The following is a 24,649-nucleotide window of genomic DNA, read 5'->3' as shown; positions in this document are numbered from 1 at the left end:
ACATCTGAGCTGGTCCTCCATGTCACATCCTAGTTGTGTGAAAATCACCCGACCCATTTTAGATAGCAACTTTACAAGGAAAAGAATTGCAAGGTAGGAAAGCCTGTGTCGCTCCATCAGCTGTGAAGGGATCCAGGAAACATGCTCAGATGCAGAAGGTTACAGCCAGTTTGGCCATGGGGAATCCCACCCTTTGTGGCTGGGAGAGAAGCAGGGTCTGACAGAAGAAGCAGCTTATTTACAGTAGCCGAATGCATGAAGGAAGAAAAACAAGCAGACCTTCGAGACCTGTTTTCCAGTTCCCGATTCTGCAGGGAGTGTTATGTTGTTTTTGGAGACGTTTATTAGGGAGGAGGATTTAATTTTTCCTTTAAGGACTGAGAAGTTTCTAAGAGCAGGGTGGATGGTGTTTGCAAGCCTTTTTAGGAAAGAAAAGGCCGGCTTCTGTCTCTCTGCAAACACTGCTACTTTTGGTACTGTTTCACTTCCCAAGTTGGTTCTACAAAGATACCAAATATTCTCTAGAAAAAACACAGCTAGAAGGTTGCATTTCTTGGCACTGGCTTTTTAATACCAAATTGTAAGTGGATGTGGTGTTTTGGCATTGTCAAATGTGCATGATGCGACACCTGGCCTGAAGATAGGCAGGACAGAAGTCCATAGGACTTGTTGGGATGCATCTGAGGGTGCTGAGGGAATCACTGCAAGGTTGCTTTCTGCTATCTTTGAAAGGCTGTGGTCACTGGGGAAGGTCTCCAACAACTGGCAAAAGGCAAATGTCACACCTGAAGGATAAGAAATAATCCAGGGAACTGCAGGTTGGTTAGCCTAACTTCAGGACTATGAGCAAATCTTCTGGAAGCCATGACTAGCCACACGAAGGACAGGAAGGTAACTGGGAACAGTCAGTATGGGTTCAGCGAGGATAAATCATGCCTGACCAGCCTGATTTCCTCCTGTGAGATGACTGGGTCCGTGAACAAGGGGAGAGCGATGCACTTTGACAAAGAAGTTAAACATTACAGGCCCCGGTACTGACCCCTGAGGGAGGCCACCAGCAACCAGCTGCTGGTTGGACTTTGTAATGCTGACCACAAAGCTGTAAGCCCAGCGCTCCAGCCAGCTTTCCACCCACCTCACAGTCCACTCATCCAGCACACATTTCAGCAGTTTGGCTTTAAGGATCCTGTGAGAGATTACAGTGAAAGCCCAGCTCAAGTCAAGAAGAAACTGGCACAGTATCGCAACAAAGGAAATCCCGATCAGATAAAAGAAGAAACAAGTCTCACAGGGAGGGTGGTAAGTGCTGCAGCAGGTCGCCTAGGGAGACTCTGGAATGCCCGTCCTTGGAGATGCCCACAACACAGCTAAACAAGGCCCTGAGCAACCTGATCTGAGACAGCCCTGTTTTAAGGAAGGGACTGACCAGATGGGTGAGAGGAAACCTAAACAGGCCATCTCCAATCAAATTATTTTTATGATCTATTTTGTGGAGTATGTGTTTACGTGTAGGTGCACAGGAGACTTTCAGAACCGTGCCTGGCCTTGTGTAGGAGGCTAGTTTGTACCTTAAATTCAAACCAGTCCTGCCCAGCTTTCTCCAAGAGAAGGGACAGCCCTCTGACAACTGGTGCTTTCATTCCCCATTCTGTTAAGTAGGTGTCACCAAAGCTACCACCACAAGCAGGGCTAATTGCCACCTATTTGAGAAAAGGAATATGCACAAGGCTGTATGACCCTCCTTCGGGGTCAGGTGTGGAAGCTGTCTGGGCAGTGGGAAGGAGCCTGAGCTATCTGACACAGGAAGGGCTCCAGCACAGAGCCGTCAGCCTGCTGCTCATCACCCCTAATACACATCACTGTTTTGTGCGTGTTTGTTGTTGTTCCCCCCACCACACCTCTAAAAGACATTAGGAAACTATGACAAATATTTCAACATGGCCTTGCCATGTAGAGGCAGCTAAAGAGAAATAGCAGCAAGGACAGACCCATGGGGAACAGAGGTGAGTTGCAACAAATACCTTCTCTGTCCTCGGAATAGGAAACAAAACCCTTAAGGACTCAGTCAGACATTAAATATTTTCATGATATCATGTGTCCAATCTAAGAAATGTATGTTCATATTGTCTTCAACATCACAACAGAGGTGTCAGTGGATAGGAAGACTCTGCATTACGGGGCTACACCCCTGTGTGCTTTTTGCCATCTGTGCCCACCCTGGCTCATCTTAAAGATACGTCAGGCAGCGTTCCTCTGACCCATTTTACAGCACACCCATCCACACTGAGATTCCCTTTGTGGTTGGAGATACATGTATTCCCAGGGCATAATTTCTCTCCTTTGATACCATACCTTCAGAACAGATAATACAACTTCCTTGCAGTGCCTGTTCTTCCCAGCTACTAGAAAGGAAAAGCATAAAAAAAAGGTAGTCAGGCTCAAACGCATATCTCTGCACTGTAAACATCAAGGCTGAAGATTCACCTCCCCCTGATTTTGGGATGTTATGGTCCTGTGTGCTCACAGGTTTTAAGTGCCCTGACCGGCCTCCTACAGCACCCCCAGACTCACCCCCTGTACCCCTTGCGCCAGGGGCTGCATGTGGGCTCCGACCCTGGCACCCAGCTATGTAGTAGGTGTTCCTCCCCATCCCTGCTGACCCTGACCTGCTCCCTAGACTCCCCAGGTTGACTTTGTACCCACTCCTTGCCTGCTGCTGCCCGCTGAAGCTGAGAGGTGTAGAAGTCCACTTCATGAAGAGCAGAGGACCTTGCTCGGCTCCACTGACCCGAGGGCTCAGTCCCGCTTGGCTGCTGTAGCAGTTTAGGCAGTATCTCACATCCAGGTAGTAAAACTCAGGCAAGCTAAATCCCACCCATGGTGACTAAAAAAAAAAAAAAGAATAAATAAATAAATTTATGAGAAGAATATGAAAATGATCAGTCTTTGTGCTAAACGTGATTTTCATCCAAGAATATAGAAAGGCAAAAGCTTTGTGGATATGTAAGATCCAATCTCAGTTTCTTTACTTGCAAACACACGCTCCTTTGTATCATATTGTATTATGCTATATTATATACATTCGCACAAAACATATGCTTTCTTTATAGTCATGTGGACCTTCAAACACTCTCTGGAAGATCAAGGATATACTCATTGTACAAAAGATATTTTTGCTACCATGAACTATAAATGTGAAAATATAAACAATAATTCTGAACATTTGCCTATGGTTTTCTGTATTTTTTGAATCCATTTTTACAGTGAGTAAATGAAAGTATCAGTAGTGTATAATAATGATTTTTTTTTTCCAGTCTCCTCTGCTCAGTTCTACAGTATTGTTATATCCTTGTCTGTTGCCATAGAAATGATTGATATGTCCAATCACAGCATTCTTGCCATACCCTTGCCTCTACATATTGTGTATCTTGCTCTTTAAACCACTCTCACTTGGCTTTCTAATATTTTGGGTTGTGCTTTGCAGGCAAAATATATAAATAAATAAATAAACAAACAATGGGAAACTTTGGCATTTAGAAGGCTGTACCTAATTCAAACTACAAAGTTCCATATATTAATAATGTCAATCTGTATGATTTTACTGTGAGCCTTGTGGTATTTGGTGCTTTTATTAACCCCTGACTCAAGCAATGACTTTGGGAGAATCTTAGCATCTTTTCATGCAAAACAAATGTTTCTATTGTTTAAAGCTTCATAGCCATGGAACTTGAAAAGGCAAAAGCAGATTTCAAGAACTGCCATTTTGGGTGTGTGCTGATTTTAGAGGGAATAAATTACAATTTTTGCAGATTTGAGTTTCTCGCTTGAGAAAGCAGGAGAGAAAAATAACTACACGAGCTATTCCTTGACACGATGCAATGAGTAGCGGTCAGATTGACCAATTTAATTTTGCTTCCTATGTTTCGAAATGTAGTAATATAGGCTGGCTGCTTCCAGACTCAGATGTCCATTCCACAGCAGTTTATCACCCTATGAAGTACCCTAGGGCTGCCTTTGCTCAATTTCTGCACAACTTCCCCTTCCCCCACAGCAGAGCCTGAGGGGATACGGCACCAGACAGACCTTCCCTTCCCCTGATGGAGGACAATAAGCCTTTTTTTTCTCTTAATTCCTTTGCTCAGAGCCCCATAAAGGCCCCTACACAGTCCCCATGTCTCCTTTATACAGGAGAGAGGACTTTCTGTTCATTAAGGCCTTTGCAACACATGAGCATCTTCAGATCTGACCAAAGGAAACCAGCAGCAGCTGGGTTTGGGGAGAGGGGGGCTGCCTGGGTTTGATGGGTTTGTATCCCATGATAGTTGCTCTTGCATCAACACTCAGCCTTTGGTCCCCGTCCCAAAGGATGCTTTAGGAACAGGACTCCAGCCAGCAACGAAAAGGGTTTCCCATGCAATTTGGGCAAGGCACGGATGGGCCACAACGCTGCGAATAAACCTCTTTCTCCACCTCCTGCCTTTGTGGGGGCTTGTAGCCTGATGTTACCTGCTAGACCGATTCCTGTCCAATGCCACTAGGTGGCTCAGTACCGAGCCCTCGACAGGCAACGACTTTCAGTGGGATGTGTGGTGGGGGGGAGGAGGAATTTGGGAATTATCCTTGGGCGGTGAGCACCACCCTCATCGCTTCTGTAATTTTCAGATCTCGGTTGCAGATGCAGGAGGAGGGAAAGGGGCATCCCAGCAAAAGAATGAAATGGGAACAAGCTCGTTCTCATTTCTCACGTGAAATGAAACGCGGGGAGTTTTCTCTTGATTTATTCCCTGAGAATTGGGACAAGCGGTAGCCTGAAGCCTGGTAGTCTTCCCTGGGATACCAGTCACATTTTTTTTTTCTTCTGATAAAGAAAAATGTGTATTTTTTTTTTTTTCTTTTAAGCTCTATCAAAGGCAATTGTTACCATCATTAAGGGCTTATTTTGACCTGAGTTTGCCTTGAAAACATGTAATTGATGAGACGTCTGCCCAACATGCTGGGGAGAGAGCTTTCACCAGCCCAGCACATGACAAGGCTGATCCCCACAAGCTTTTATGACTGCCGCCCTCCTGACCTCTTTTCCACGGATGCCCTGAAGGAATTGCCAAGTCTGTTTTCTCACTTTCCTTCCATCCCAAATCTCAGTGTTTTCCTCTCATCCCCATTTCCCCTTCCTCCGTGGTGCTCCTTGGGTTGCCCTTCCCTTTGTGTGCAGGGCTTTACATATTTTCCTGAACCAGGAGCTCTGCACCCAGATAGGGCAATTCCTCCTGTCCCAGATAGGGCAATTCCACATCCTGGCACTGCTGTGTCCCTCTCCCCATCACTCGGCCATACACCAGTCCCGTGGCTTGGTGTAAGGTGATGGTGACAACCTGGGCATCTGCTACCTCTCCCTCCTGCCTTCCTCCCGAGCTGCTCCTGCTGGCCAGCGTGGTGCCAGAGGCTGCTCAGGGCAAGAGCAGGGGAGGCTGGGTTTGTCAGGGTGTCAGCACCTCAAAGGCAACGAGGAGGAGGAGGGGGAAAGGTGGAGGCATGGTTGAGCAAGAAGGTGCGAGTGGGTGCCATCAGGCAGTTGTTTGAACTATAAACAATTGCAGAGGTGCTGGAAGCTGTAGCTATGCTAAACAGCTGGCCCATCCCCCTCCTCTGGCGTTCCCGTTCCCCTTTCCTTCCCCTGCAGTCAACAGGGTTTTGGCCAGCGATACCTTCCCTGACATTTTGGATTTGATTAGAAAGTAATGTATATCCTGTGACATGCGGGCAGGCGAGCACAGAAATGCTATCAAGTCAAGCGTGTGGTCTCACAAGCCCTGACAACAAGTCAAATATCCCCCTTCCTCCCCTCCCCCTTTTACAGGCCTGGAAATCTCCCCATTTAGGGCCAGAGACGGCAAACCCAAGCAGCACCAAAGCTCACCGGGGTGAGCGCTTGCCCGGGTCTGCGGTGCAGCGTGGGGAGGCTTCGTCTGGTTTCTGCAAATGGAGCTTCTGCTAACCATTGACAAATTGGATGCTTGTCTCAGAGTGTAAAAATGTACTTCTCCTGAACTTTGCTTTTATTCAGAGAAAAGGGATGAAAAATTAATTCATAAGCCCCACCTAAAGCCTCTTCCCCCGAGTTGGCTCTCCCTCAGCTCCTATCCCCACAAACACTGCCTGCCTTCCCCCCAGAGGGCTCCTCCTGTCTTCCTCGTTTTTAGGGTGGAGGCTAATGAGCCTCCCCAGCCCTGGTAAGTCAGGATTAATTAACCTGCAGATCCCTGCAGGCTCCCAACACCTGCTAACTGAGAGAATCCAGCCAGTCTCTCACGGTGCTTTTCTGCACACAACCAGCTTTAGCACCTGGGATAAGGGAGGGTTACAAGCTCTGGCTTTGCCCGGATACTTTTATAATGAAAAAAAAAAAAAAAAAAAAAGCAGGATTATTATTATCTTTATTCTTTTAATTTAGATCAGCAACCTCTTCCGCATGGGAGGGGGGCATCTGCTAGCAGGCAGCTCCGTGCCTTGCCATCAACACCTTCCTGGGGCTGGAGAGGAGCCTGTAGCCAAGTTCTGCCTCGCTGCTAATGGGCACCTCTCCGTCCTGGCTGGTGGCTGCCATCTGTGGCACGCGTTGTAGAGCATGTAGCCACTCAGCACGGGTTGCAGTTATCTGACGCGATGGCTCTCTAGGGACTGATTTAGGACCACTATAGTAAGGAGAGTTGGAGCTAATTGGATTTTTTATTTTTTTTTTCTGAGCCGTGTTTCCAGATGTGACAGGGCAGCGTTGCTTTATTAGCCCAGCCGTGCTCACCCACACTCCCTGTTACAGAGGAAGGGATTTCTTTTTTCCCTCGGTGTTGAATCACAGCGAAGTGGGGGTGTTTCCTGCCGCTTTCTGAGCACCAGCCAAGCGGCCTTCCTCGCCTGCTGGAATTTTACAGCAGGCACCGAGCTGGGCTGCCACCCTGCTGAATGCTGGCATTTAGTATTTCAGTGAATACTTTCTGTTATCTCCACTGGTAACTGATTCATTTCGGCGGACTGGGCAAACTAGAAATAAAAATTCCCGGCAACATTCTTCGGTGACTCACTCAGGTGTACAAAGCCTCCACAAGCGCACCCTGCTCCCCCACAGCCTACGGGACACCGGCGACTCGGTTGTGTGCAGAAGCATTAAGGCTGGGTTTTGCTGGTTGTGTGCAGAAGCATTAAGGCTGGGTTTTGCTGGCTGCCATCCCACCGGGGCCGTGGCCTGGCTGCTTGTGAGCTGCCACCAGCCGGCCCTCCCCGCCTCCTGCTCTGCTGCCGTGCCGCCCCGCGGCCATTTTGTCACCCTCGCCTGGTGGGAACATGGAGCTGGGCACCACTGGTGCTTTGGCTGAACTGCCACCGGGCCACAAGGGTGGAGATGGGCCCACCTGGCTGGGAAGAGGTTAAATAATTCACCATGGGCTGTCGGGGAGCAGCAGCCTCGCTTCATCTGCCAGTGCCGCTTGCTGGCTGTTTGTTCCTTTCCGCAACACCTCTCTGAGAGAGATGAAAGATAAAGGCCCAAGGGGAGGCAACACGACCTGCTGAAGGTCGTAATAAGCAAGCCTAGCTTCTCGCACCAGTTTTGCTTCAATTTTCTACCAAAACATCAAATAAATGACATGTACGTTGTACAGATAACCCTATGAACAGGTAGCACACAGCGTGATCCATACACACCGTGGCCCGTTCACAAGGCAAAGCAGTGAGTTTCAGAGAGCAGCAATTGCTTTCTGTCACAGCCATCGATCCTTGGCATTCTTCAGTCTGCCATAAATAAGTGTTGCGTCTTTATCTGTCCTGAAGATCGTTTAGAGAGGCTGAAGGCTTGCTAGCACTGTGCACAATGCCACCTCAAAGCCAGGCTGGAGAGTGCCCTCCAGCTCAGCAGGTTAAGCTGTGCTCTACACAGTCTGGGTGAGGTTGGTGGGGCCCCTTCGAAGCCAAGTGGCTCCAGTGGTCTCTACAGCTACCTGTGATCAGCCACGGCAGTGGCCTTGATAAATGTGGCTCTGTGGCATGAAAGACCACGTGTTATGCCATCTGCATCACTGTCAGAGGCTTCATTCCCTTGGGGACTCTACACCTGTGGACACACCTGCCTGGCCACCATTTTTTCCCCCCATCGCTCCCTTTCATATTTCACCTCTCTTCTTTTTTCCCCTATCCACCAGCAACAGGAGAAATCTCATTTTGTATGGAGAGCTAGCTGGCATCTTTTAGCCCTACACCCCATCAGCTAAAGACAATGACATACTTACATCTCTTCCTTCAGTAGCTGCTAATGGCTAGTACCAAAATAGCGGCCCTCTTTATGACCTCGCTATCTGCCTTTCCACTTACTTAGTTTCCTATGAAGTGTCCTTGCTAGCATGCTGTACTTGGCTTGCCTAAAGGCTGCAGGTCTTTAACTAGAAGACACGCTTCTGGCATCCCTAGGAACTGAATTAAAGTCATGCTGGCAGCTGCCCTCTGCCCTTGTCTACTGCAATATCTCAAGATGATGCCAGCAGCCCCCTGGGCTGCATTACGAAGAGGGCTGCCCGCAGGTCGAGAGAGGTGACTGTTCCCATCTGTTCAGCCCCGGTGAACATCTGGAGTTCTGGGTCCAGTCCTGGGCTCCTCACCCAGTGCAACAGAGACAGGCACTTAGTGGAGCAAGCCATAAAGATGGAGGGATGGGAACATCTGACATACAAATCAAGGCTGAGAGAACTGGCACTGTTCAGTTTGGAGAAAAGAATGTGCTGGGAGGATCTTATCCATGTGTAGATACCTGATGGAGTGACTAAAGAAAATGGAATCAGACTCGGTGGTACCCAGGAAAAGGGTACTGAGGCATCCTTTCAAACAAGAGGCAAATGGTGCAGATGGAAATACAAGAAATACCATTTCAACATTAAAAACAAACAGAAAAAATAACACTCACCTTCTTTATTGGAAGGGTGATCACACAGACAGGTTGTGGATTCTCCACCCTTGGTGATACTCAGAACCTGACTGTACACGGTCCTGAGCAACTTGCATTAGCTGGCCCTGCTCTGAGCAGGGGTCAGCCTAGACAATTCTCAGAGGCTCCTTTCAACCTCAGCTGTTCTGTGATCCTGCTTGCTGATCCTGATGCCCTGCGGTCAAGTCTCTCTACCCTTACTTGTATCATCCCTCAAATATCTTGATGGCGTGCTGTTTGGCACTCCTGGGGGAAATGACAAATTAGCTCCTCTGCAGCAGGTACTCAGAGACACCTGAGCAGCTGACAAAAGCACACCTGATTTAGGAGTAGGGGAGGAAAAAAGTCTTTGCATAGGGTGTCAGTACAGACAATGCATGTGGGATTCATCTCATCTAACTCTGGACATTTACAGTATATGTTTGAGTTACATATCTCAACTTCCTTTTGACTCAATAAGAGAAATAGGCATTTCTAGAACGTTATTTGTGTGACCTGTTTTAAATGAGATGAATCATGCACAAGAATTGCCTTTCTTTCTCTGCTATCAGCAGAGATTATATGAAGAAGATCAGATTTGGACTTCTATGCTGTGGATATTTTATGGCATTTAGGATGATTCCTACCTCTGATATTTATGCAGAAGCCTATCTGTTATTGCCTAGAGTAAATTTTTACATACCATAAAATGCAGTCAAATTTGATGAATATATCTTCGCTTCAAAATAGGACTAAAAAAACAGACAACTAAACAGGACAGGCAAGCCACAGAGTGCTGGAGATTAGAAATTCATACAAGCAACTTAGAGGCAGAAAGGAGCCCTTTCTTATCCCAACAGTGAGCATTCAGGGGCATAACTCCAGGGCACTTTGAGTAATGGGACCTCATCTACTACATTGGGCCAAAGCCAAGGGCCCCAAACCCAACTCTAGAGATTCCTTGTGTGGTTGGGCTCCTTAGCCCATGGGAGCCTAGGGAACTGGTTAGTTGCTCAGTCCACATTGTTATCTCAGGGGTCAGCAAAGAGATTTGTGGCAAACTGCACTCAGGACAAGGTGTCTCGGAGAGGAGATATCTTAGGCTGCCTTTGCAATTGTTACCTCATTTTTTATTTCTACTTTTTGCATACTTCCATTGGCAGGATAGGATCTTACTGGGACAGAAGATCTTCACCCCATCATGTTGTTGACTGAACTTCTTACAAGGACAAGCAGCCAGAAGATACTGTGCATCCTTGGCAGTGATAGGTCCCATGCTGGCGTGCCAAATAATTGAAGGACACTGCTAGATCACACAGCTTGTCTTGTCTCAGCTTTTGATGTATGTTGAGGCAACACAGCATACAACTGCTGTCCCTTTGAGCACACACCTGGGGATCAGAAGACTGATCAAGCTTGGCAGAGGTGGTTTGTCTATGCAGCATGAGGGCTGCCCACACTATAAAAAGGCAAATAGCATAAGCACACGATATGCAAGCTGAGGTGGCGGTGTGCTGTGTACTTGTGCAGTGTGATCCTGGGAGCCTTGGACAGTCAGTTTGACCTTGAAGCTGCTGCAAGGGTTCTGTAAGACAGCTGAGCTGCAGATTGCATTAGGCAAGTCCTCTTTGGGCAGGGCACTTAGCCCCAGGATTTTTCAAGGGAAGTCTCAACTTTTAGATATCTGTATGTATCTTCGTTAGGATTATAGATTGAGAAAGAGTATATGAAGTCAACTGCCAAGAAAAAAGACATACAGAGTCAACAAAATCAACATCAGTCTGTCTCAGGTTAGGTACTTTAGACTAGCTGCTGGTTTAAAAGAACTCGTGACCTGTGATTTCTCAGCATTTGGATAAGACAACGATCTTTTCTCCCCAAAGTGCTCAGAGATGTCAGATAACGATATAAGATCTAAGTGATGCTAAGTGTAGATATTATCTGTTGTCCTGTGAAATGGAGTACACAAACATGTTGGAAACTGCTGTGTGATGCAGGAGAAGGTTTGATATTTAAATATTATGGCATTACCTTGCCAGTGTAAAATTTCATCATGAAGAAATTTCATCATGAAAAAATTATGAAGTATTTCCCTCCAACATTATTTTGGTGGTGAGAGGAAAGTGGCTTGGAGAAAAATGCTTGGAATGCCTGACTCTAAGGTACTTGGCCCTTATTTAAAACTCTCTAATTCCACCTACTTAGTATTGTATTTTTAATGGTACAAAAATATATCTACGTGTTATTTCCCAGCAGAGCTGAATGAACAAACAGCAAGGCTGGGCCTTTTTTTTTTTTTTATATATATATATTTTTCTTTTCTTCTGCACAAATGTCCACCGTGGTGGAGATGCAGATGGACCAAAGGGCCACTTCTGGTGCTGGCATGCTTCCACAGAGGTCAAGAGCAATCCAGCCGCAGAGATTTTTACCCCATCTTGCCAAGATTCAAGTGCAAGGAAAAACTAGTTTGGTGAGCTCACGGTCATCCCCAGCGAGCAGGATTTCAGGTCATGACAGCAGTGCAAAGACGGCCTTAGTCTCCTGGAGGAAATCGAGGACTTGACCAGCAAAGGGACTGCAGGTAGGGTCTGAGTACTTACACCCTGCACTTACACCTAGCCCAAGTAACGGCTCCAGTCTGGGCTTGCAAGAGTAGGGAACAATCACACTCAAAGCAGCGTAAAAACTTTTCAAGTGCTGTTGGGAAATCATGTGCTATTTTTCTAGTCATCCTATAAATTTTCCTGCTTTTTCCATTTCAGAGCTAATTGAGCAGAGGGCAAGTTGCCTGCTCCCCATTGCCTAACAACTTGCCTCTGATGATGAATGCTTGTAGTAAATACACCAGTCTTAAATGGGAGAAGTTGGTCAACAGAGCTTCCATGCAATTTCACAAGAAGAGCTACGCTCATTTGCAGCAGCTAAGTATCTCTCCCCTTGACTTCACTTTGCTACTTAAATGGGTAAATTACTTCCCAATTACGCAGGACTGTGCAGCTGAAAATCTTAAAAACTGGCATTGCATGAAAGAGCGCTGACCAGCTGCATGGGATTCGTCTCACCAGCCGGAGATGTTTTCAGTGCAGACTCCAGCATCCGAACTCCCCCTCTTTGTAGTCAGTGCTCTGTTTATTTCTGTCAGCTGTCAAAGGAAGCTTAGGCAATCAGCTCCGATAGGCATCCAAAAATGCCTGCCACATGTGATAGGTGAAGCCCACGAGTTTTGTCTTGAGATGGTAGCTCTCTGTAGACCCTCTCTATTCAAAGTGGTTCTTTTAGAACCAGAAGACCCCTAAACCCCTGCACATTTCAGAAGATGAAATGATTTCCTTGGTTACAAAGATCTTTGCCTACAGTTTCCCTGAGGAGCTTTACCAAACCACTGTGTCACAGCATCCCTGATATTTGGCTTTCTTAAAAATAGATTGCAGAGGGTAAATGTATTTTACAAAAGAGCCACCTGGTTAATCAACAAGATCCAGAAGAAAAGAAAATGAACGGAAAATGCCCTTTTGGGTTAATCTCTAGCTAAAATACTTAGCCTCACATCAAAGCCTAGCGATGCCCCATAACATCCAGCCTTTCGCTATATTTTGATGACAACATTTTGCTTAAAAAAAGTAATACCTGGAGGATTACCCTGTGTCAATCACCATCCCAAGGGTGACTAATACTTTTCATTTCAACCATCTATTATGACCAGTGGGTGTCTTTTGTTAAATTATATGCTGCACTGTGGGGCCCGAAGGCTTTTTCTCTTCCCACAGACCTTTTGCTGGCATTTCTATTGACATGTCAGCAGCAGAAGCTTCGTGAGAGCTTGGCTCAGGTGTCAGAGCTACCTCACGAAGTTTCCAGTGCCATTTCACCACCTCAGCCCTGCAGCACCCACGTGCTCCTCTTCGTCACCACAGCCTCCTCGGTGACACCACTGCAGTTGCCTGGGGGACCGCACCAGAAATCAGAACTGGTTGATGGTAGAAATTACTTATTTTGGGGAGTGTTATTTCTAACCTGGCTAAAAGCCCTGGGTTTGCAGGGCTGAGCCACACACCTTGCTCTGCCAAGAGGAGATGCCCGCAGGGAGGGCAGTGCTCTGCAGTGGGAGGCCAGCTGTAAGGCACCAGGGAAGGGAGGAGGGAACATTTTAAGTTAGCTCCACTGGCAAAGCCAGAGGTTCATGAAAATATGGCCTCTGTGGACGTCATGCTGTGTAAAATGAAAGGGAAGCTAAACCAATTAAGCCTGTGTATTAATTGTGGAAATCCTTACGTTATCGTTTTTGTCCTAAGTTTCCTTCAACAGCACTGGAGTTTTTAATTTTTCATTTGAAAGGACAGCCTGTGATCACCTATGCTCTTTTTTTCTCCTCTCTTTTGTAATTTGGTGATAATTCACTCTTCAATTTTAGAGTTACTTTCAAAACGTAACTCCCTACTCATTGTAAAATATAACCCTAAATAAAACCCCTTCAGCCCTCAAATAAAAGTTACCTGGAAACTGAAGAAGAAAGCTTTCAGAGGGCAGCCTCCAGTAGCCTTAATTTTTGTTTAGAATATATGCTTTATAATTTAATTTCAGTTTCTGTAATTTACCTCACTTAAGCCACAGTCCTCAAAGATTTATGAACTCACAGGGAGTCTCCACAATGCGCAGAGTTAAACGCAGGGATAAATTTGTGGGATTGAAGGCAACTGTACTCAGACCAGGGGCAGTGTGGAAATTTATGTCCTCGCAGGGCTGAAGCCTGCTGCTGGTAGAAGTGCATCGGCTTCATCTGGTACTGTGATGGCTTCTGCACCAGCTGAGGCCATGGTGACAGGATGGTCATTACCTGATCTGTGGGCTTCATCAGGCCGAATTGCTCTGCAGCAGCTGTAAGCATCCAAAAACCTTTGGTTTAACCTCTTTGGTTAGCCCAGTGTCCAGAAATATTTCTGTGCCAGCTTTATGCTTTTGTACTGAGTTCAGCACCTGCTCCAGCTTCTGTTCTGGGACCACACGGCTCCCTCAGAACTTTCTGAAGACTTTCAAACACGGTAAGCTCATTCAGGTTCAGTGCTTTGCATCATGCCGTTGTGGCATCTCTGACTCAGCACACGGCACCTAAAGACTACGTTCAGGGCCATGTCAAAACAAGGCCTAGGTTTATGAGGATTAATCTCCACCTATCTATCTCCTCAAGAGCCCGGTAGACTTGCAAACTTGACCTGAACTACGTTTGCATAAGCTGGAGGCTTATGAAAGAGCAACCCAACCACCTCCATGCTCTCTGCTTTGCTTGTTCCTGGTCTTTCACCACACTGCGAGAGCAACTGGGCTGGGTGAAACAAAACAAAATTGGGAAAAATGGGCTATTTCCAGCTCTGATCTGTCTGATCATGTGGCGGAGCACATAACGGTACCAGCACCACCACAAAAACAAAGCACGGACCACATAAACTGCGGGTGAGTATCCCCAGGTGCCCCTGGGTGAGGTACGGGACATGAAGACGAACGTGAGGAGGGACAATGCTCCCCGAAGGGTTCTGACTCAGAGAGAAATTCGGTCAAAGCCGCTAGAGATCTGGCTCAGGGCCCTGGATAAGGGGTGAAATAAGTGCCAGAGCTGGGTCGTGGGAAGATAACTACAAGCCAGCTTAGCTGCGAGCGCAGATAGCCCGAGAGAGCAGCCACGCGGGGTAATTGCATGCTTTGTGTGATAGATAGCAGGACCAGAAACAGCTAGCTGGTTAAAACCCAGAGCACAGGCAGCGCCCAAAAATACACCCGGGACCGTCTCAATTAGCCCAGGCACGCAGCGGTATTTTTATGCCGGGTTGATGCATTTTTGCCCGCTTTAAGCCTGGCTGCAGGACTGACAATTCCTGGCCTGAGGTGAAGCGTGAGATCCTGGGTAGATCGGCGAGGGATGTGGAGTCAGCGAACGACGGCGGCGGCACGAAATCGCCCCTCCTTGTCCTGTTCTGTCGGAGGGATGGGAGCAGCCTCCCCGCGCAGGCTGCGGCTCCACGGGGTGTAAATCCTGTGTGGGCATGTTCAGAAGCGGATTCAAAATGCCCCAGCTATGTGATGCAAATTGCTGAACTTTGCTCTGCTGCTTCAGATCTGCTCGCTGATTCCTCCGGGAGCACTGGCAAACTCCATGCCGCCTCGACTACCAGCTCCTCGCGTCCCCTAGCTTGGATGGATCTACAGCTGTAGATGTCCTATGGACCAGACAGCATCTTTCATCTTCACAGCCAGCATAAAAGTGATACAAACACTGTGTTACGAGCCCTGGTTGTTTTCATAAGAGCAGTGTTACATGCTCATTCGTGATCTGGATCAAGTCAGAGCTGCTTGGTGCCCCGGTGCTGCCTGTTCATTAATTAATATTAATTAATTAATATTATTAGTAGTATTAATTAATTATATATAATATCATTAATTAATATTAATGATAACAGGACCAAGGTTACCTTGTCTCCCCAGGCTATACTACGATGCCATTTTCACCTGAAAGTAACTTTTAGGGCACAGTTTCATGATACCTAGACCTGTGGCAGTACCAACTCCAGGAAGCCCTGCTTTCACCTTGCTGCCCACCACTCCTTCAAAGCAGCCACTTCTGTGCTACCGAGGCAGCAGCCTGTCCTTTAGGTGTCCTTTCTTCTTCGGGAGGAAGGCTGATCGCCTGGCATCCTGCTGTCGGTGACCTGTCGAAGCAGGAGAAGAGGCAGGCGCTGAAGGCCTCTGGTTTTGGGAGCCCGGCTGCAGCAGGAGGGCTGGGCCGTGCAAAGCCTCGCTCGGTGTCACTCGCTGCCCTCTGCCCTGCTGCTCCTCACGCTGGCTCATCCAGCACGGATGTTCCTGGCCGAGCTGAGAGCCCTTTCTCCAAACAGTACGAGGGGGTGCATGCCTCACCCTTCGTGCTATCGAGCAGGTCCAAATCATTCCCGCTTCCCCAGCAGTGAAAGGGAGGGGAGGCAGGAAATGAGATGCCCCAGGGCTACGGGGTGAATCAGTAGCAGCAACAAAACGAAAACTCAGAACTTCCTGTCTCTTTACTCATCTCCCCGAATGCTGTTGGTGATTAAGCTCTTACAGCGTTAATGTAGTTGGTGACCTCCGGGTCTCTGGTCAGCGATCAGGACCCCAGTGTATTAAATGCGGAAAAGAATAAAACAAAGGCAACTTCAAAGAACTGAAAAAAAAAAAAAATAGATGGCAAGGAATTTGCTTTGTGGCCTGAGCGTAACTGCTGGGCTTCCATTTCCCCACGGTGCCTCTTCCAGAAAGGAAGGAAGTTTCTCCAGCTCTACCCCGACGGGTCCACGGAGAGTTTGTATTGGCCTAAGCCACAGCTACCACCAAGAGGCAACGTGATGGTCACGCTTCCTCCCCTGCACATATTTTCTGCCCCTGCGCTGCCTCTTGTCAACAACTGCTCAAAGAAGCATGCGACGAACCCCCAGCCTGGGGAACCGCTTAAAACTAAAATTAAAAATACTTTTCCTTTCCTGGGCCAGCTTGGCTATGAGTAAGAAGCCACTGCACAGCTGTATGAATGCTCGCGCTGACACAAGGCACGAGGTGCCAGAGGGCAGGAACAAATGGCCGAGGGATCGAGAGGCTCACACTCCCTCCTTCAGGGATGCTGAAAGTGCTCGGGAAGCTACAGCTCCTCTGTTCCCTCTGCTGCGGTGAGCACAGAGAGCAGGAACCGGTGCAGCCCTCTGAGGGTCACAGAAAACAGCACGCCGGCCCTGCAGCTTTCTCCTGCTTTGCTCCTGAAGAGATAGAGCTGACTCAGAGTTTTTGATGCTGGTACTTAGTTTGTCATTAGAAGATGCAGTCGTGTACTGCTGTGTGGGGTGACTATCCGCAGGACTTCACCCCCTTTAGGATTTTTGTGTCACTTGCCTGCTTCGGTGATGCTGGTTCAACTTTGTGAGGAAAAGCTAAAACAGACTGCTCATCATCTTCTTTCCAGTGGTTTTACGTCTGGTCTTTTAACCTTTAGGCTTTCTACGCTGGGCAAGTCTGCTGTGCTGGTGAAGAGCATGATGAACATGATGAACATGTGAACAGAGTGGTTTTGGCCACAGCCAGAGAGACTTCTTCCTCAAGAAAGCAACTCTTTAATCCCTCGGCTTGTGTAGGAAGGAGAAGGAAGGTGAGGCTGTGTGGTGCTTCTCCCTGGGAACCAGCACGAAGAAGTCCCGTGGCATTTATGGATTTATGGAAACTATTTTTTCACTAAACTCAGGGGCTGTGACAAGAATTTGCAAACTTTTCATTAGCAGTTCTGCTTCCTTACCGGTGTTCTGGCAGAATACTAAAGCCAACTAGCAAACAGAAGTGACTATATTAAAATACAAACTCCAAGCAGCAAGGAGCCACTGTGGTGGAGCCACATCAGAGCTGTGTTACCGAAAATGTGTATTTTGGCTCAGCCCTGCAGAACTCCGGCTGTATTTTTCAAGGGCATGAGAAAGGTGCTACATATAGGGTTTGGAATCCAGGAGCACGCGGAGACAGTCTCTGGGATAGGGTTAGCTGTAGGGAAAGAGACTGCGGAGTTACAATATTCCATGGAAATGTCATTTCCACACTCAGCAACAGTGAAAAAGGGGAGTATTGGGAATTACCAGGGAAGGACTGGAAACCAGGGCATTGCCACGGCACTGCATGGGGCACCCAACATCAAGAAGAGGGTGTGGAGGTCCATTCCTCTGCCCTAAAAAAGAAGGCTTGCGCAGCAGAAGTGGCTCAATGGAGGGCGAGTTTGAAATGGATGCTGTTCATGGCATCAGTAAAAAGATCAGAATTTGCTACAGGGCAAAAACCGAGGGGGACCACACCGGAAGCCTATAAAAAAAAATGAATGCAAAGGAGAAAATAAATAGGAAACAATCACCATTTTTTTTTTTCCCAGCACAAGAATCAGCAGGGATTTCTTGCAAACTACTAGAGAACGGTTCAAAGCCTCTAAACAAAGATGGTCTTCAACATACCAAGCTGTTCACCTGGGGAACTCACTGCCGGAGGACCCTGTCATAGCCAAAAGTATGTATGGATTCACCCAGAAAATGGGCAACTGAATGGAAGAAGAAAATCATCATGGATTATTTGAGTGCAGGGGCATCAAACGCTGCCGAGGTCCCTGAGCGGCAGCGAGCTGGCAGCTGGGAGGACGCCCCGGGGAAGTATCGCTGGACGGATAAACTATTCCTGTGATCTTCCCTCGGCGTTCACCACCGGCTACATTTGGAGACAAGATGTTGGGCCAGACGGGCAGTGGGCTCGACCTGCTGAGGCTGCTCTCGTGCACGGAGAGGCTGAGTTAAAGACGCCACGTAACGCAGAGCAAGCCCTCGACAGTAAATCTCTGTGCAGACCTGATTTTAAAACCCACTGTGCATCTCGACCCCATCCCACCGCTGCGTGCGCGCACGGGGATGGACGCAGCCCATCCGAACCCATCTGCCTTCCTGTGATTTCCCCTAAAAAGAAAAAATAAAAACATTTGCAGGGTCTGGGCCCGAGTCGGCTTCCTTTGCAGAAGGCAGCGCACCATTACAGCTGCTATGGTAATTCCTCCTCGCACTTTCTGCTCAACAGGTTCGCTCTGTTGAAGCGTGTCGCTGCGATACTCGCAGCCATGTATATGCAAGGCTGCGGTTGGGGCCGAGGAGACAGGAAAACCTTGGTTCCCACAGGAAACGCAGCCCGGCCTCTGGCAGGCGGGGAACGCACCTCAAGGACAGCCGGGGCCTGCCAAGCTTTACACCTCCCTGCGACTGCCCTTTGGGGCTGCAAGCAGAGAGGGAGGTGAAGGAGATTTTGCCACATGACGTGGAAAAAGATTTCCAGCTAGCCCAGGCCTCGGTGGCGGTGCATAAGGGGACACAACGCCCTTTGGAGGGCTCGCCACCAAGCCTGGGCTCCCTTTTTCCCCCCTCAGAGCCCCATAGGAGGCAGGGGGGGGTTTCCAGGGGGGGATTTTGGGGCGGGAGGGCGCAGGGCAGCCCTGGGGAGAGCCACCCCATGGGCACCCATGGGTCGCCCGTGGCTGGCGCCTCCCTGCCCGCCCTCACCCGGCAGTGCTTCGCTGCGGCCGCCCCTCCGCCGGTTTTTCCTGTCGGAGAAGGGAAGGGGGAGCTGTTTTCTCCCTCCCTCCCTCAGCTCGCCGTGTATTTTGCAGCCCTTTTCACTCCTCCTCCTTCTCCTCCTCCCTCCTTTCTCCTCCCCTCCCTCCCTCCCTCCCTCCGCCCCGGCTATCTTTGTCTGCCTCACAGCCGAGCCCTCTCCCAGCCCCGCCGCGGCGCTGGGCGTCAGCCCCCACATGCGACAGCGGGGCCGGGGCTGCCACCTCCTGCCGGTGTGACCGAGCCGAGCCGGGCTGGGCCGGGCCATGCCCGGGCTCTGGGAGCACCCCGAGGCTGCCACCACAGCCTGCCGGCCCCGGCACCGCTCCTCTTCCTCCTCCTCTTCCTCCTCCTCCTCCTCCTCCTCCTCCTCCGGCCGCCGCGCCATGGTGTGAGCCCCGGGGACCCTGCGGGACCCCCAGCGAGCTCGGAGCCCCTCCGGGAGGCACCCCCTTCCCCCTCTCCTCGGCTCCTTCCCTCCCTTTCCTCCCCTCCTTCCCTTCCTTTCCCTTCCCCGCCTGCCTTCACCTCCCTCTCCCCCTCCTCCTCCTCCTCCTCCTCCTCCCACCACCCATCCATCTATCCATCATCCCCCCGCCAACCCCTCCCAATGCTGGAGAGTTTCAACCCGGCGGGGCTGGGGTGAAGAAGAAGGGAAGGGCAGGAGATAAAAGAAAAAAAGGAAAAAAAAAAAAAAAGAAACAAAAAAACCCCAAATAAGAAGAGGAGCCCCGCGCCATTCACGGCTTTTTTTTTTATATATTTTCGGGGAGGAGAGGAGGAAAGAAGGAAAGGGGGGGGGGGGGGGGGCGCCGCTGTTATTTAACGCCGAGAGGAAACAACAACACAAAAAAATAAAAGAAAATCAAGGAAAAGAAAAGGAAGAGACGGGAAAATGGCGAACGATTCTCCTGCGAAAAGTCTGGTGGATATCGACCTGTCCTCCCTGCGGGTGAGCTCCGGGGCTGGGGGCGGGCAGCGGCCCGGAGGGGGGGGGTCCCCCCCCATGATGGGGGTCGAGGGCCGGGGTCGGGCTCCCTGTGGGGCCGGGTGGGCGTGCGGGGAGCCCCCCGGAGGGGTGCTGGAAGGGTTTGTGGGGGGCTGAGCCCGGCCCTGGGCTGCTTTCCTTTGTTTGCATGCGTTGGCATGTGCGGGGAGAAGCAGGGCGCAACAGCTGCACGCCGCCAGCAGCGCAGCACGCCTGGCTGGGGCTGTGGCAGCAGCCATCGGCCGGCCGAAACGTAACCCCGCTCTTGTTTTTTCCTTCCCTCTGCCCTCCCCCCCCCCCCCCACCCTTTTCCCCTCTTTTCTAGGACCCCGCCGGGATTTTCGAGCTGGTGGAAGTGGTTGGCAATGGCACGTACGGGCAAGTCTACAAGGTTTGTGGCGGAATTTCGCTCCTGGCTCGCCGGCGCTGCCCACGGGGCTCTGACAGGAGCCGTGGCCTTGGCCTTGGCGCGACGAGTTGGCCGGCCCTTGGGCTCCTGCTTCGCAAAAAGGGGCTTCAACGCCTTGCCCGGCACGCCCCCGAAGCGATGGAGCAGCCCTGGGTGCCCCCAGAGAAAAGGCCGAGCTGGGCGGCTGCTGTCAGAGCGTGTCCGAGCCCTAGAAATAGCTCCCGGGGCTTCTCCCGAATCGCTCGGGGAGCCCTGACGGGGAGCTGCTGCCGCTGCTGCGGCTCGAGACAAAGGCACCGGCCTCCCCCGGGGTTGTCACCCGGCTCCCTCGCTGGAAAACCCTCGGAGCAGCGAGGCTGAAGGGGTCCGGGGCGAGCGGGGCGGCGGGGGGCACGCCACGCCGGGCGGCGATCAGATAAGCGAGGCAGATTGGTTTGGTGAGAATGAGGATCCCCAGAATAACCTGTTCGGCGAGTGGATGACTTTTAGAAAATAGAAACGGGAGAGTGCCCATGTGGGTGTGAAACTCGGCGGCTTTGCTCCTTTTTTTTTTTTTTTTCTTTTTTTTTTTTTCCCTTTTCCCCTTTCCAGCGTGCAAGTCAGTGGAACAAACAAATCCCGAGATTGCATGACTTTGCAGCGAGTGGCAGCTCCCAGGATGACTAATTATTCACACAGCCCTAATACTCGCAGACGGAAGGAGCTTGCCTTAAACTAGAAACGCAGGGAGAATTTGCAGAGGGAAGGCGAGATAACTGAAAGAAAGGAGCTCGATACCCCTAGCTGCTTGTTTTTTTTTTGTGCTGATAAAGAAGGCGGTGTCATTTTTAAGGCTTCCCTGACGGTGAGATGCTGCTGGGGCAAGCAGCCGAAGCACTTCGGTGTGTCTTCTGCGAGCGAAACACATGTCAGTTTGTTTTGAGGGCGTGAACCTCAGCCTTCGGGACACAGCCCGGCCCCGCAGCGTGCATCTCGGGGCTGGCAGGGCAGTGGCCAGGCTGCCCCGCTTGGCAGAGGGCTGCAAAACCCTGCACGGCTCCGAAAGTGGGTTGGGAGCTGCACTTTGACACCACCCGCCCGTGCTCAGCCATTTAATCTTTTTTTTTTTTTCTTTTTTTTTTTTTTTTTTTCCCTGCAATCCTTCTGCTCCAGAGCTTGCGTCACCCGAACCCTTCATAGGAAAAATCGCAGGGCGTGAATGTGTGACTTTATCCCCTCCTGTTAATTATTGCAATTTGGCGCATTGTTTCACGGCTTACTGGCTAATGCTTCGGCTTAAGTAGCAAAGTCCTGCTTGGCTTTAACTGTCTTCAGCCTGGAAATTGTGAATTTCGCTCCCTTGACGCGTGGGGCAGCTCTCGGGGCGAAGCTGCGGGAGGAGCAAACCTCAGCGCACGTGCTTGTGGATACGGAAGGGCCGGGAGGTTTTGGGGGCAGCTCCTGCCTGGCCTGTGCCACCAGGCTTCCCCTCCTTCCTCTCAGTTTCGATAGTGGCAGCGCTGTTTCCTCCTGCTTTGTAGCTGGAGGCGGGGGTGAAGGAAATGGCTGGGGAGGCTGCCAGACCCTGCTGGGGGGGCAGGTGCGAACGTCAGGATGCGCGCAGCCGCTTGGTGCCCCTCTGTCTTCGCTTCGCATGCGTTTGCACGCGAGGTGTGGACGCCTCGCAGGGCTGGACGTAACTTTCTTCTCGTGATTCAGGCTCGGTTTTATTCTGAAAACCAAAACAGCTCCGAAATGGGAATGCCAGTAGGCCCTGCAGTGGCGTTTGACTATTCGCAGCCACCGTGCTGCCGGGGAAAATCCCTCCAGAGCCACCAGAGGCTGCATGTGTGCCCTGGGCGGGCTTCGGAGGGGCTGAGGGAAAAGGCCGAGCCTTCCTCCCTCTCTCCCTCGAGCCCCTTTTCGGCGTCGGTGTCGGCAGCGGCGCTGATGTCAGCCGGGCGCTGGCGGCAGGATTGGCTGGCTACCTGCCACCGCGGGGAGAGGGCATGACGTTATCTCCGGGCTTATCTCTTTGTCTCGCCGCTCGGCACCCCGGGGGTGCCCCGGCCCCGCCGGGGGTCTCCTTCCAGGTGCCGTGGGGTGATTTTGGCCTTTCTCCGCCTGGGTTGCGCTCGCTGCAGGTGGCCCGGAGGTGTCTAGCGGCGTGTTTCTGGGGTTTCAGCCATTCGGTGGGGCACGAAGCTCGAAAATGCGAAGTTTTGGGCTGCTCTGCTTCCAGTCCGCAGCGCGGACGTAATTTTCATCGTCCTAACCCCGCTGGTGTGTCAAGGAGCCTTGTCAGCGCTGCGTGACAAAGAAGACGTTACCCGGAGGTGAATCAGGGCCGAAATGAGCTCCGTGTGCCCCCAGGACAGGAGCAGCCCTCGTGTGATTGTACCAGAAAGCTCAGAATTAGGGCCGATGCCCCCAATTGCCCCCAACGCAGGCCGGGGTGGCTCCCCGGGAGCCTCGCAATGGTTAACTCGCACTGAGGGCTCCTTGTGTTGATTTACGGAGCAGCCTTCCAAAAGTGCATGTAAATGATGCATATTGTCTAGCTGCTGGCTCATAAAAGGAAATGATGTCAGATGCGATCGTTTAAATGCTGATTTGAAAATAAATTAAAACTCGGGTAGATGTTTTCCCACGCCGAGGACGCCCTGTTGCTGCCTGGCCTGTAAGGTGGCCGCGTCGGGGGGCAGGGGGACAGCCCAGTGCTCGCTGTTCTGCACAAACTCGGCGGATTTATTATTATTTTTTTTTCATTTCTCCCTTCTCCCCGTGCTTGCTCTGGCTGCTAAAGGGCCCTCATTGTGGATTGAAATGATCTGGTTAAACACCAACACAATTCCAGCCTTATCGCTCTGAGGGCAAGCCGTGCCGAGGAGCGCTGAGGTCACTGCCTGCCAACTGCTCCTCTTCCCTTCCTATTTTGCAGGAATTCTCTCCCCGAGTGGGAATTTACTCTTGGAGAAAGCAGGGAGGGCCAGAGGGTGGCTGGAACGAGAGTGGAGAGTGGCATTCCTCTGGGTCCTGTGGTTAGCTGCAGCCCTTAACCCCCCCCTACCCAACCTTACCCCAAATTTGCTGAACTTCTGATCGGTTCCCATCGCTTGAATCCTCCTTAATTAAGTATACATCAGCCAGGCAGGTGGCCAGTGGGGATTACTGATATTTATTTTTATTAAAAAGAGAAAAGAAAGCGACCTGCCAATTGTGGGTAACCACATGTCCCTCTCATTCTTCCTCCCCCGGTCCATCTGTCTGTTTGTCAAAATGTCTTTTTTTTTTTTTTTTTTTTGGCACCTTGTGCTAAATCCTGGGGCAGGGACCCTCTGTTAATGTCGTTCGAAGGGGCCCTGGCCCTCGGGAGCTTTGTGCAGTGCTTGGGGGTGATGGATGTAACAAAATGCAGTCCAGAGTCTTACACTGACTCCTAGGGATTTATTATTATTATTATTATTATTATTTGCTGTAGGAAGATCCCAAGGGGGATCCCATATTAGAAGAGGTGTTCGTTTCCCCGCCTTCCTTCGTTGTGTAGGTTTTTTAGCATAAAATCCTTGGGCCAGCAGGCTGGCTGACGTTCCTCATGTGGTGTGCTGTGTGTTTGTGTGTACACACATCGTGTTCCAGCCGTTTTCCTTTCAGTTGGTGCTTTCTGTTGCAAGCGCGGTGTCAGCCCGGCCGTTCGTCTACCTCCTCTCTCGGGATACGTTTTCCTTGGAGAAAAGTGGCATTTTTGGTTTCCCCCGTTGCACGTTTCTGGCTGCACGCTCTGGCTCCTCCAGAAGCGTTTCTCCTTGCCTTTGGCTGCCGTTGGTATTTCGGCTCAATAGCAGCGACTCGCACAATGGGAGCCTGCCTGTAGTCAGAAGTTACAGTCAGATCCTTATCTGCGGCGTTATTTTGGGTCCCCGTCCAGCTCCTGCTGGGGCTGGTGGAAAGAATTCAACGCACTTGAACGAGACGTGGACTTGGGAGGGGATCTCAGAGCCTTGCACAGGGGGTTTCTTAGCAAATACCTTAGGTTTGTAGCGTTACGGGTCCCTGATTGTTCCTCGGATCGGCACAGGCTCAAAAATAAAAGATGCTGTTGGTGCTAAAAGGAATCAGCTTCATGAATGGGGAGGGAAAAAATCAACTGTGCAAACTGCTTGGGAGCTGTGAGGTAACTTTAAATGTTG

The 24,649-nt window shown here is 50.2% G+C and overlaps 1 protein-coding gene across 1 annotated transcript in view; it reads left to right on the top strand.

Annotated features, from left to right (window-relative positions):
• The first annotated feature begins 19,915 nt into the window (after positions 1 to 19,915).
• Positions 19,916 to 24,649, top strand: part of MAP4K4 (mitogen-activated protein kinase kinase kinase kinase 4) — a 131,896-nt gene continuing 127,162 nt past the window's right edge. The window contains exons 1-2 of the mRNA XM_084286926.1: positions 19,916 to 20,035; positions 20,397 to 20,462. Of these exons, the coding sequence (XP_084143052.1) occupies positions 19,979 to 20,035; positions 20,397 to 20,462 (123 nt within the window). The 5' untranslated portion in view covers positions 19,916 to 19,978. The remainder of the gene's footprint in view (positions 20,036 to 20,396; positions 20,463 to 24,649) is intronic.

This window comes from Netta rufina, assembly GCF_964035555.1.
Source record: "Netta rufina genome assembly, chromosome: 1".
In the NCBI taxonomy this organism is placed as follows: domain Eukaryota; kingdom Metazoa; phylum Chordata; class Aves; order Anseriformes; family Anatidae; genus Netta; species Netta rufina.
This window is presented reverse-complemented; position numbering and strand designations above follow the sequence as displayed.